The sequence below is a fragment of the Phodopus roborovskii genome, unplaced genomic scaffold (genome assembly GCF_943737965.1).
Source record: "Phodopus roborovskii unplaced genomic scaffold, PHOROB, whole genome shotgun sequence".
In the NCBI taxonomy this organism is placed as follows: Eukaryota; Metazoa; Chordata; class Mammalia; order Rodentia; family Cricetidae; genus Phodopus; species Phodopus roborovskii.
Genome location: NW_026126480.1, coordinates 49,402,776 through 49,415,694, shown reverse-complemented (window position 1 = coordinate 49,415,694; position 12,919 = coordinate 49,402,776). Strand labels below are relative to the sequence as shown.

At 54.4% G+C, this 12,919-nt stretch overlaps 1 protein-coding gene across 16 annotated transcripts in view; it reads right to left on the bottom strand.

Moving 5' to 3' along the window:
* Nucleotides 1-929: 929 nt before the first annotated feature.
* Brsk2 (BR serine/threonine kinase 2) overlaps nt 930-12,919 on the bottom strand; it is a 53,222-nt gene continuing 41,232 nt past the window's right edge. For 3 of the 16 annotated variants that reach the window (XM_051193405.1, XM_051193400.1, XM_051193407.1), the window contains 8 exons: nt 11,968-12,028; nt 10,994-11,201; nt 10,590-10,638; nt 7,214-7,337; nt 5,774-5,954; nt 5,608-5,697; nt 3,341-3,388; nt 930-2,211 (listed from right to left, as the gene is read on the bottom strand). In XM_051193405.1, the coding sequence (XP_051049362.1) occupies nt 1,994-2,211; nt 3,341-3,388; nt 5,608-5,697; nt 5,774-5,954; nt 7,214-7,337; nt 10,590-10,638; nt 10,994-11,201; nt 11,968-12,028 (979 nt within the window). In that variant the 3' untranslated portion in view covers nt 930-1,993. Of the gene's footprint in view, nt 2,212-3,340; nt 3,389-5,319; nt 5,415-5,607; nt 5,698-5,773; nt 5,955-7,213; nt 7,338-10,589; nt 10,639-10,993; nt 11,202-11,967; nt 12,029-12,919 lie in introns of all 16 variants that reach the window. The other 13 variants (XM_051193399.1, XM_051193402.1, XM_051193403.1 and 10 more) reach the window with 9 other exon arrangements.

Genomic DNA, 12,919 nt, shown 5'->3' with positions numbered 1-12,919 from the left:
GTTATTTGACAGGGGTTACACCAGATGGGGCTTGTCCATTTCTGTGATGTCTGCGAATCCGCATGTGTCCAAAGTACAAAAAAGGAAGGCTAACAAGAGGTATTGCTTTCAGTATCCTGACTCCGTGGATAAGCCCCTTCCCACTTGTACTTCGTGGCTTTGCTGTTATTACAGGTGTTTGATTTTGCCCTATGTATGGGAATCCCAGCCTATGGTGGTTGAATGTAATAGAAGCATTAAAATCTGTACATGAGGGGAAGAGCAAAGGCATGCATGAAACCTGCCCCCCGGCCCCTCCTGCTGCTACGCCGGGCACCTTGGGCCAGCTGGGAGGGACTGGCTTAGCCAGACAGAACGGAACACAGACAGAAGCTGGGGATGAGGGAAGTGAGATGGGCTTCGGTGGGCAGCAGGCAGTGGTGTGGGCCCCTTGCCCTTGCTACCTCCAGGAGGAACCCACTGCAGAGCACACTGCTAACTCCATTTCTGGCTTTGATTTTTTTGTTTTGTTTTAACTCTTTTATTATAATTTTTAAAAGGCCCCGAGGTACCCCTGCCATCCTGTGTGTGCGTAGGGTGCCAGCTCAGGGCCTTCTACCGCTTCTCGCTCAGACACCAAACCAAGATCACCCTCAAGCCTGGCGCAGCAGAGAAGTACTGGGCAGAACCTCCGGGAAGCAGGCACAGCTGGTCAGTGCAAGCTGATGCCCTGTATCCTGAGCCCTTGTGTGGAACTGGAGCTGCTGCTAAGCAGTAATAAAACAACCCGGGACAGAGCTAACCACATCGTTCTTTAAATATATATATATATATATATGTATGTATGTATATGTGTATAGAAATAGCCAAGAGCGAGGAGCCGAAACACAAACTCTAGCTCTGCCCCAGCGGCCCCACCCCACACCATTTTCCAAAAACAACCAAGAAAAGAAAGTTTATAAAAATATCTTGCAGGAATTCTTTTAAAGTTTACAGTAGCTTGCCAGTGCTGCATCCACTGGCTGGCTCCCCACCATTCCCAGCCCCGCAACGGCTCTGTCCTTAGAGGGAACCTGGGCTCCGGACCCACCCTGCCCAAGTCAGACAGAACAGACAGACAGACGGCAGGAGGGTGCTGCTGCTGCTTCCCCTTCCCTGAACAGAGAACAGAGACATAAAGAAACTCAATAAATTAAAATATCAAATAAATAATACTGGTCTCAGCCCAGCCCCCACAGCTTGGCCAGCCCAGGCAGCTCTGGGGTACCCAGGTCTCTTATTTCCACGTCAGCCCGAGAGAACCATCACAGCCGGAGCTCTGCAGCCTGACAAGGTGGGCAATGGATGCGGATGAGAAGAGGTGGCCCTGGTGAGGCCAGAGTGTGGAAAAGGTGAAGCGAGTGGCCCAGGAGGCCTCCACATGTGACCTGGAGGACAATCCATTCCCACTGCTTCACCCACCATGGTCCCCTACCCTGGAAGATGGTGGACAGGTTGTCCCTGTCAAGGGTCTGGTCGCTGGGAGTCCAGGGTGGCTGGGCTAGAAGAAGAGTCCCCTGGGAGTCAGGCCCTCCTCCTTTGGGCCATGCAGAGCTGCCAGGGAACGGGCAGAGATGTGGACAGTGGGCTAGCCTCTCTGCCCAGCAGCAGCAGCAGCAACAGCAGGAGGAGGAGGGAGGGTGGTCCGCAGCAGCTGCCTTCGGTCAGCCAGTGTCCACACGCAGCACAGAGGATGGCCTCGTGGAGGTGACATGTTAACTTTTCGGGATAATTCCTGGTATCAGAGCGGAAACAAGCGATGCTGTCAGAGACAGGCAGAGACAGACCGCAAGAGAGAAAAGAGAGCAAGCCCTGCAGCCCAGCCTGCGGGCCACGCCCTGGCCACTCTCCTTTCCTCCCAGGCTTGAGACAAGTTCTGGGCAGGCAGGTGGGGCCTGGTCCACACAGGGCGGCAGAAGGCCACAGTCAGTGCTGTGCTGTGCAGTGCTGTGCTGTGCTGGGGAGGGACTAGTGTCTAAGGCTGCTCACGGTGGGCGGCGGGCGGCCCCTTCTTGGCCATGTCCTTGCCCATCGGGTACTCGGTGTCCCCTCCAGGGCCAGCGGCCGCGGAGTCACCCAGGGGGCCGTGGGCACTCCGCTTGGCGGGTGTGCTGGGGGCCTGGGCCGCCTGCCCGTTCTTCTCGTCTGAAAAAAGTTGTTTAATTACGTCAAAGAAGTTACTCAATGGGGTGCCTGGGTACACAGAACAGAAGACAAAAAGAGAGAATAGAAAAGAAAAAAAGGGGGAAGGGGAGAGAGGGAGGGAAGGAGAGAAAGAACAAACAAATGAACGAAGGGGCCTTGACAAGAGAAAGAAAAAGCCAACGAGATGAAGTCGGATGGAACGGCAGAGCAAGGATAGGCAGGTAGCAAGCAGGATGGGTAGGCGGCCAGTGGGATTCCTGGTGCCAGGAGCAAGCAGTGGGGGTAGACCCTTGCATCCTCCACACCTTCAAAGTAGCATGGGACCTGGAGGCTGTTTCTGAGAACTGAGGCCCAGGACTGGCAGTGAGATTCCTCCCTCGCCCAGTGTAGCCCTGAAGGTCCTGGGCCTCCCTTCCCAAGTGTCAGAGCCATGTGAGCTAGCCAACCCCAGGTATAGAAATAGCAATGGAAAGACCAGGGCTGAGTCAGACTCTGGGGTTGGCTGCTGCTTTGTGAGTAATGATTGCTTTCAAAAAGGGTGGCCAGAGCCAGTGACCAGCAGCATACAGGGAGAACCTGGCCCTGGCTATCACAGACAGTTTAGCAGCAGACAGACAGAATGAATGGTTGGCGGGCAGGCAGGGAGCTGGGGGACAGGCAGCCACAGCTGGGTTTCTGGTCCTGGAGGGCAGAAGTAATAGGTGACCCTCCACCCTCTTGGGCCTGTGTTTACTATCAGCTGTGCCTATTGGAGACCTCAGTTCCATGCCCTCACCTGACCTTAATCTGAGCCCAGTGCTGAGCCTCCTCTTCTGACTGGCATGGTCTATAGACAGGTGTCCACCTTGCCCTCCAGAGCAGTGCTACATATAGGTAATGCTTTTACATATAGGAATCTTGTTGGCGTCAAGCACAAGGACCTTTTTCTGCTCTGAGCACTGAAGTCCCTCCTCAGCCTGGCTTCATTGTAAAAATAGGGAGGGGGGTGCAGGAAGTGAGTGGTTAAGACCACTCTTGTTAGAAGGGGCCCAGGGGTGGTGGGTGGTCCAATGCCTGTGCATACACAGGGGGCCCAGAACAGCCCAGGGACAGTGGGACAGCACTAATCGGGGTAGGCTATGGGGGCACGCAGTGGAGGTGGCAGGCTGGGGGCCACGTGAGCATGAGGGGTTCTTACCACATTTGGAAAGCCGCCCCGTCATCACTTCCATACAGTTAGTGGTGTCTGGAGCACAGAATGGAAAGAGGGAGGGAGAGAGTAAACAGGCTGCCCACCTGCTACCTGAGGCTGGCTGGCAACCTGCAGCCAGCTGGGGCGGGGGGTGGGGCAGGGTCCTGAGAGGGCTGGAACCAGAAGTGGACAGAGTCCAGAGGGTTTGGGGCTCATAGAGGAGCAGGGTTAGGAGTAGGCAGTGCCCAAGAATATTGTCTGGCAGGAAGAGAGGAGCTGAACCTGCACAAACTGGGTGAAACAGGCAGGTCCAGGAAGTGTAGAGTTTAGAAGGGGCAGAGCTGAGAACCAGGATCTAGGTCAGAGCAGGCCTATGACTACAATTGGGTTGGAGCCAGGCAGACAGTGGAAGGCTACCCTCCAACAGCCAAAGCCAGAAGACTGGATGTGGTCTTTCCCCTTGTGGGCCTGTCACCCCCGAGCTGAATACGCTCTTGCTCTGGCACTGTTTAACCCTTGCAGTGCCTGTACCTCAACCCCCACTGGCTCCCATTTGTCCCACCTCTCCTACTATGCTAGGCCTGCTGGCATAAGGAGACTTGGGTGGGGTGTGTCCATTGGGCCTACTCATAGCGGTTCCGAGTCTCCTTTCCCTAAGTGGGGTTCCCTTCTGGATGGTTCCTACGTATCCCTGGAGGTCTGCATTTCTGCCCACCTCCAGCAGGGCCACTGGAGCCAAGCTCACTGGATGAGGGCCCAGGACACAGGGGCACAGGTATCAGGGGGACAAGCTGAGATCCAAGAGTTGGTGGGTGCCAAACAGTCTCTACAGTAGGCTCTAGCACTGACGGGTGACTGAGTAGAACTGATAGGTGGGCCCTGTGTATAGGTCACACCCACCATATTCCCTGCAACAGCTGGGATATGACACTGGGTGGGGGTATAACAGAGCATCTCATAGGATAGTGTGTGGAGAGCTGTCCAACATTCAAGACTACAGGAGCGTCACCATGAGCAGAACCCCAGCAGCACGCTAGACCCTGGCTTTACTTGGCTTGAACAGTTCTGCCTGCCTCAGCCTCAGCCTCAGCCACTGCCTGTCATTCCTTGCTCTCTGTTTCTCACTACTGTTGCTATTCCCAGCCTATTTTCTTCTTTCCAAGATGGGGATCTAAAGCCCCAGAGAGATAAGATTGACTGAAGTACAAGTGCCCACAGGAACATCTGGCCCTGCCTGCTCGAGAAGAGTGGAAGGCTGAATGACCCCGGGGCTGCTGTGGGGGCTCCAGCCCCACCTGCCAGGAGATAAGGCCCATGTTGGGAGCACATCTACAGGCGATGGAATGAGGGTGGGATGAGATGAGAAACAGGTGGAAAGAACACACACACACACACACACACACACACACACACACACACACACACACACACAGTGACTCTAGCAGGCCCCAGCTGTTCAGACAATAAGCTGAGAGTAGGGCTCAGAGAGCTGGCCCTAAGCCACATCCCATCACTTCTATACTTCTCAAGAGTGTCTAAGTAGCCCCATGCCTGTCCCTTTGCCAAAAGATAGCCCAGGCTATATCCTAGCTATTATTCTGACACATAGGTCCCATGTGTATGCCTATGCATAGGGCCAGACAGACACACAGATACTACCTCCTCCCACACCCTGCTAGGACCAGAGCCTCAGACTCCATCCTGTTTAAGGCAGAGCTCTGGTGGTCAGTGGCATGGGGGTGGCAAGTACCAGCCATTGTAGGGTGCTACACAGGGGATCCCCAAAGATCAAGGCCTTGGGACCTACTCTCAGAGCCTGCTCAGGCTGCCCTCATGTCCAGCTGCCTGGGTGCTGAGCCTGCAGGCCTGTCCAGAACCAGGCCAGGAGAGTGGCCACAGGGCGCCCCTCTTAGGGCAAGCCTGGCTCTTGCAGGAGGCCCTGCCCGCAGCCCCTCCCCTCCCCGGCAGCAGGCCGGACACCTTACCTGCCAGCGTCAGAGGCTACTCTCGTAGCTGGTGGCCACCTTCTGGCCCTTAAGCCCAGCACCCCAGCTTAGTCCTGGCGCTGGCGGGGGTGGTTCTACGGTGGACAAGAGGCGCCTTTCAGTGTGATGCAGCCCACCATGCCCGGGAAGGGGCCCTGCTCCCTGAGGGGTGCAGCACTGCTCAGGGCAGGGAGGTGGGCATCCGTCAGAGTAGGAGGCCATGTAAGTCCTCATACCTCCCATCCAAGCAGCACTAGCCACAGATGCTATGCCAAGCTCCCATCTCACCTGACAGGTGCTGGGCTGATGGCTGGTCATGGGTGCTCAGCAGCTGGGCCTGGATGGTCTCCACAACCCTCTTGAAGCGGCGACTGGGGCCTGGGAGAAGACTGGCAGTCAGGGCACTGGCAGGACCAGTGAGGGTGAAACGCAACCACTAAGTCAGCTGGCTTACCTGAGAGCAAAGTGAATGTGACTGAGTAGATACCATTCTCCTTCTGGGCCTCTCCACCCTCGGTGTAGGTGATGTCCACTTGGAACTTGACTGGCTTCTGGAACACTGCCGGGCCCCCTGTTGCCTTGTATTCAGCGCGGAAGCTTGTCTGGGAGATAACGCTGTGGCTGAGGCTTGGTATCTGCAGTGTGCACAGGTTGGACATGAGCGCAGCCTACCTGCAGGCCTCACTAGTTCACTCTTGGACTTCTGGGGAGATAACCTCACAAGAGCCAGCACTATGTGGGCACCAAACACAACCCTAGCCCTCCAATCAATCTCCAGTGTTGAGAACCAAGTATAACATGGAAGACTAACAGGGAAGCACAGTTCAGAGCCCCCTTGCTCAGCCAGCCAGGGTGCACACTGGCCACTACCCTGGGTCTTCTACAGAGAACCCTAAACTGGAAGGGGCCAGATGGCTTTACAATCCCAAGTCAGGGGCAGTAATAGAGGAGCATTGAGTAGTGACCAAGGAAAGCTATAAGCTTTCTGTGAATATAAGAGGCTGTGTGTGAGTCCATAGCACCAAGGGCTGGTCACATGAACTTGACAGCAGCAAGAGTAAAACCAGAAAACTGACAGGGTCACCCCAATACCCCAGTATACAGGACTAGCCACCATGGGGAAGTAGTTGGGGGCTCCAAGTTGGCCTGATGACCCAGGGGCCTTGTGAAGGGATGTAATGGATGGAGGTATGAAAGAGACGGGCTCAGGTTAAAGTGTAGGAGTGCCAAGGAGACACAGCAGGCCAAGAGTCTGGCCAACCTCAAGTATGACCCCTCTGTTGGGAATGGCCTTCCCTGGTTTGAGGCCTCTGTCAGACATTCTCAGCTGTCCCCCAGGGAACCAAGGAAATCCTTCAACTGTAGCCAGATATGGTAGCTTGAAAGACTCCAAGGCAGAGTTCATATCCTGGCTGGAAAGTCTCATTTCCAGTCTTTATGTGATTTTTTTGCTTCTCCATATCTAGAGATGCCCCATGTTCTCTGAGAAGCTCAGTCTCTTCAGGAAGGTTAGGGGCTGCAGGAGAGTCACAGACTTCAAATAAATAAGTAGTATGGGAAACAAACTGTGGGCCTCATGATGTTAACTAGGTGTCATCAGAACTTCCCTCAGGATCATGGCCTCTTTTGTTTCGTGTGACCACCCGTGTTTCTCCCTCAATCTCAGGGAGGTTTCACCTGAAGACCAGCACACACCAGCCATAGACAGCTCCCCCCTCCCAGAGGTGTGTCCAGCTCCCAGCAGGATGAAGGCCTAGGTAGACAATGGTGGTCCAGGCAGAAGAACATAAGGACATGTGGGTGTCCAGAGTTAGTGGGAATGAGAGGTCCTGTGGTCTGCCTGGAGGCTGGGCCCATGGGTGAGGGTGTCCTCCTGGCTCTGCCGTAACCTCACCGACAGGAAGGCATGAACGATGTCAGCCTTGATGGAGCTCAGGGGCTTGTCCTTGATCACCACAAAGATCTGCTCCTCCTTCTCCAGGTTGATGAAGTTCCCAAACCACGATTTCTTGGCCAGCCTAGGCAGAGCAGAGGCTGTGATGATGGGAGTGTGGTGCCTGGTCTGCTCCTGTAACCTCTATAGGACTGGAGCAGTGGAGCCCTCCCTGCAGAGCAGTACAGGGACTCCCAACAACCAATACCAGCCCTGTGACCCTAATGCCAGCTTGACCATACCCACTCCCCCTAACTCCACAATCCAACACCAAGGGCAACCCCCAACTCTAAACTTACACCACAAACAAAACAAAACCTAAAAATAACTTTTACCATAGCAATAAACCAAAATCCTTAATCATAATCAAACTTCCCTAACCATAACCCCTAACCTTAGCCTATCATCCATTAACTTAAACCTACATCCCCAGCCTGAACCACATTTCACTAACCCAGACCCCATATTGTTGTCCCAACTTTCACCCTATAACCCTAACCCTAATCCTGTGTCCTTAATTACAAATTTTATCCCTACCACAAGTCCTTGACAGAGGTGTCTGAGTGGTTCTTGCTAGGCATTCCAGTGGGCAGAGCAGGGAACAGGAGAGTGTCTATCTCAACCCTCTACTTGGGCCCCTGAATGTTTGGAGAAGCCTGTTCTCCAACTTTCTGCCAAATATGTTCCCAGTCTACTGCAAGCTGGTGCATACTAGAGTCTGGTAGGGCTCTCTTGGGCCAGGTAAAGATTATGTGGCTCCACACCTCAGCTTGTAGAGTAAGAACCCTGGCAGGATCAGTTCGGGAAGGGCCTGCCCATATCCCACAGCCAGAGCCTCATGCAGGTCTGGCACACATTGCCCACATGACTACAGGACCTGTTTTCTTCCCATGATAGCTTGACATAGTGCTTGGCTACTACTCCACTACTGTCCAACTGGCCTCAGCTGGCTGGCCAGGATAGATCAGTACAACCCCAGCCCTACTGGGGCACTCCTCACTGCATACACCATCTCCTAAGTGAATGCATTACTCTTAAGTATAATCTTTTATACTTCAGCTTCCGGGGCTGGAAATGCCAGTCCAGGGGATGGAAGGCAAATGTCAAGCTTCCCAGTCCCACTTGCGGGGTCCCACAAACTAATCATGTGCACAGCTGAAGTTCTTGCCACCTTACTGACTGGCTTTCCACCAACAGCTACAGAGACCCTGACTCATGGACAATTGGAAGAGATTCTTTCCCAGTCCTGGGGACAACCGCAGCTCAATGACACCTGGCCGGCAGCCTTGAGACCAGAAAGCAGAATGTCCAGTCAAATCATTGCTGGATGCCTGTTCCATAGGTCCTGGGGGTGAGGGTGAGGGTGAGGGGAGCTGCGCTGCAGGCTGTCTCATGGCAACTCCCAGTCAACATGGCCAGGCAGACTTCCCGCTGCCTACTGTAGCTGCAGAGGGGGCACAGTCAGCACCCCAGTCAGACGTATCCCTGCACCAGTGACTCAGAGGAGCTAGAAACTGGGGGAATGGCCACAGAAGCACACTGGTGTTCAGGGATAGGGCTAGCATGTAGCCAGCATGAACAGCTGGACAGCACCAAGACTCTGCTAGCTTAGGGTAAGTGTAGGTTCTCCTGGCTGTGTGACTTCCCCCTTCTTGTTCATTTCTGGGACGGTTCCTTTGCCTCTGTGGAGACACAGACCTGCAGCCCCTCTGTGCTTCAGCTCTATCCAGTCCTGTGGGTATATGCCCCTCATGTAGGCCACTGCCCCCACCTGTACCCAAGGCCCATTCTTGGGCCTAGAGACCTGCAATGCTCAGGATATTTCAGAGCAGCCAACTAGTTCTAGAAAACACAAATAAAGTTTCTGGCTGAACGTCACAGAAGTAAGCAGTAATACTTGGGTGGTATAGCATGTGAGACATGGCCATGTCTGAAAGAAGCCAGAGGATCAGAGGGGATTGCATGGCACAGGTGACACAGTCCATAATAGAACTCTGGTGTCCATATTTGCTCGACCCTGGTGCTAGCCTGTACACACAGAATTCTGGGTGAGGTCCATAATAGTACATGACAGAAGGGCCTAGACCTGTGAGCAAAACTGTTTGGCTTTGTGGGCCCTAGCCAAGTAGCTGAAGGCACTAGAGAGAAAGGCTCTGGAGGAGTGAGTTCTATAGACTGCTGGAGCTCTCATGGCTTCTAGCCAGACAGCCCAACATCATGGGAGACCAAGGGAGGCAGTTTCTGAGATACTTCTCCTCTCCTGGTTATAGTTCTGTGGAGGCTATGGCCAGTGAGGGGCTGGCTGTTGACAGAAGATGAGGGTGCTAAAGACTTCTGGGCCACTGTGCAGGGCCAGGGATGAGGGAGCGTCCAAAGGGTCTTGATCAAGGAGGAGGTGGTGTAAGGCCTTCTCACTGGCCTTAAGCTATTGTCAGAGATTTTCTACTTTACTTAAAAAAAAATGTTTCTAGTAGATCTCCAAAACCTTTGATCAGACCAACATAAAGGCATAACCTAGGCAAATATGGTCCTGTGCTTCCAGAGCCTCAGAACAGTTATGGTGAGCTTCAGCCTTTGACTCCCACTTGGACAAAAAGGCTGTGCAGCAAACACCTCCACAGATGCTGCTCCCAGTGGGTTAGCACAGAGCAAGCAACCGCCCACGGGTCCGTACTGAGTGCTGGAAACACAATGGAGGCCTTTCCTCTTATCTGGCCATTATGTGAGGTCGCATAGCTAATATGATCTGTGCCATGCTTCCCCCCACGTCAGTCATACGACATTTTCTTTCTTTCACACCAGCAGCTACGAGTAACTACTGAAAGGCTCCTGTGAAATATACAACGAAGCCACACTATGCAGGCATTTAGCATTTGTAGGGTGGCAACACTGGGCCCACCTATATTCCTTTTCCTTCAGCTCAAGGCCAGAGGTACTCTGCCCCAGGCCTCTGCCAACTTCCCCTCCCCCACAAGCATCACAGGCCAACCAGGCTACTGGTGCCCTACCTGGGCCCTGTATCTTGTAGCTGTCCTTTGTCCTCAGCACAATCCCATTTCTGCTTATGTCCAAAGCATCCCTATGGTCCCTTAGACTCCTGGGAAGCCCAGGGCACAATCACTTGCCCCTAGCCAACTTCATATTCCTCTGAGCAGGGTTAAGACATGTCCCACTACTGGTATTCTCATGTGGACAGGACCTAAAGTTCATAAACACTCATTGGCTAAATCAGGTCCAAGAGTTTTAGGTCAGGGACCAAAAGCCCTCAGGTGGTTAACCATGTCCAGTGGGAAAGATCTAGGTCCCTCTCTCACCAGCCTCAAGCACAGCCACTTACTCTGGAGAGGACTCTGGGGTCAGGTTGGACATCTCCTCTGGCGTGGGAACTGTGCATGGGAAAGGACAAGGGCAAGGTCGGTTAGTGATGTAGGTTGTGCCCATTTTGCCCCCTGCCTAGTGCGCTGTCCATGCTCTGGTGCTGAAACCTCATTGTGCCTCAGCACAGGCCAGGACCTGTAGGCTTCCTGACCAGCCAACAGGCCTCACTAATCATAGCTGCTGCTTAGAAGATGATAGAATGGGGCCTGGGACAAGAGAGGGTACAGGGCAGACTCAGAGACTTGTAGAGAGGCCCACAGACCTGCCAGCTGTAGGAACATTCTATCTCAGCAGTGCAGAAACTCCCTTCCCCCCACCCCTAATCAGATTCCACCACCTACCCAGTCTCACATCTGTGCTAACCTTGCAGTTTCCGGCGGTGGAAGCGAGGTGAGCCCAGGAAGCTGTTCTTGATGGAATTGAGCCGTGTCCGCCAGGGCACCCCTCCAACACTAGGACTGGATGGTGGTGTGGGATTGGGTGTGCCAGCTGGGCTCTCCTTTGGCGTGTGGACAGGCGTCCCTTTGGGGGTAGGAAGGGGACTACCCCTTGGTGAGGGGTGAGGGGTCACCTGTATGGTGGGGACAGATTTGGTGTTTGATTCAGTCCCAGTTGGCAGGAGCTGAGCAGGGGCCAGCAGGGTGGGGGGCCCAGGGGACAGGGCCAGTGGAGGGCCAAGGCTGGCTCCAGGAGGCCGGGTCTGGGTGCAGGCCGGGAGCGGATTGGACTTGGTGCCCTGCAGCGGCTTGTCAGTCAGCTTGGCCTTGCACGGCAAGGTCTGAGTCTTGGGGTTGGGCCGCAGGGCGGCCTGCGGAGAGAGGATGTATCCAGGCCGAGAGGCGCTCCGACAAGCTTCCGGCTCCGAGGAGGTGGCCGGGGGGCAGGCCACATAGGGAAGCTCAGGGGGCAGAGGAGGCAGGACAAACTTCCTAACAGGCTACAGTGGCGCAGAGTAGGGGCAGGAGGGGTGACCACAAAGTGGAGCTCATGCCCATCCCACCCACATGCACACATAGCAGCCAGGATCAGCAAAATCATTCAAGCAGGACCCCAAGCAGGACCAGAGGGAGGGGGCAGGCGAGGGAAGGGTTTGCCACAAAAGAAAACAAGTGACACACGAGAAAACGGACAACACAAAACAAAAGAACATGCAGTTAGCCAGAGCCCAGCATCAGAGCAGCAGCCAGGAGGGTGCCCGCAAAGGAGGCCTGTGTGCAAGGCAGGGAGGGGGCTTCTTCCCGGTCTGTGGAGGCCCTGTTCCCCACCCCCGGGCACTTCGGTTGGGGTTCCTTTTTATTTCCCTGTAATCTTAGGGCTTAGGTGGGGTAGTCACTCACCCGAGGACTGCTGAGTGGACTTGTAGAAAGGCCTGAGGAGGCGCCACTGATGGATCGAGACCTGGGGGGGTCAAAACAGAGTGTTGATTCAGCAGGAGATGGCTTCTAGCTCCTGTCCCCTAGGTGGCCTTTTCAGGAGGCCTGGGGTCCTGGCCCAGAGCTCCAAAGCTCCTACCATGCCCCGGAGGGTCTCTAGAGGCACAGCTGTGTCAGGGATCATCCTGCTGACCTTGGCACTCACCATCATTATGCAGCCAAGGTTCCTGGGGCTCCTCTCCACTCAGATGAGCCACCCACCAGTGAGCCCAGACCAGGCACAGGAAAAGGTACTAAGGGACTCTCACCAAAAGTCCACAGACACTGTGGACAGAGGTGCAAGGACATGCAATGGAGGATTCTCATGAACTAGACACAGCTGTGTACATTCTATGACCCTGGTATCCAAATCCAGCCTCTCCAAAGCTGTACTGTACAATGTCCAGTATGTGGTTTACTACCTGGGCAGATGCCCAGTCCTTTCACATCCATGGCTATCTTTAAGAGAAGCCCAGGGCCATCCCACAACTTTCATCTTAACCCACTATTACCCCACCAGACTGAAGATCTAGCCTGCAAATAGCTAGGGGCAGGTGCTAGCTGTGTGTGTTCATTGCAACATGGGTGAACAGCTGCCCTGCAGGCCAGAGACCAGGCCTTCCATTCAGCTCACCATGAAAGAACACAAAAGCACGGTTCACCTTTGGCAGTGGAACCTGCCACATTTGGAGGGAAAAGTGGGGGTGGGGTGCAAACACAGGAGAAAAGAGGACAGAAGAGCACTAGACCAGCTTGCACTACCTTGGCCTGCCCAGCGCGAGCCAGGCCATACACCGAGGGCCTCTGGTTCCTACCTGGGCAACTCCAATCTCTAATGGTTCCTTGCCAGCTCCTAGACCACCTGTGACCAGAGCCC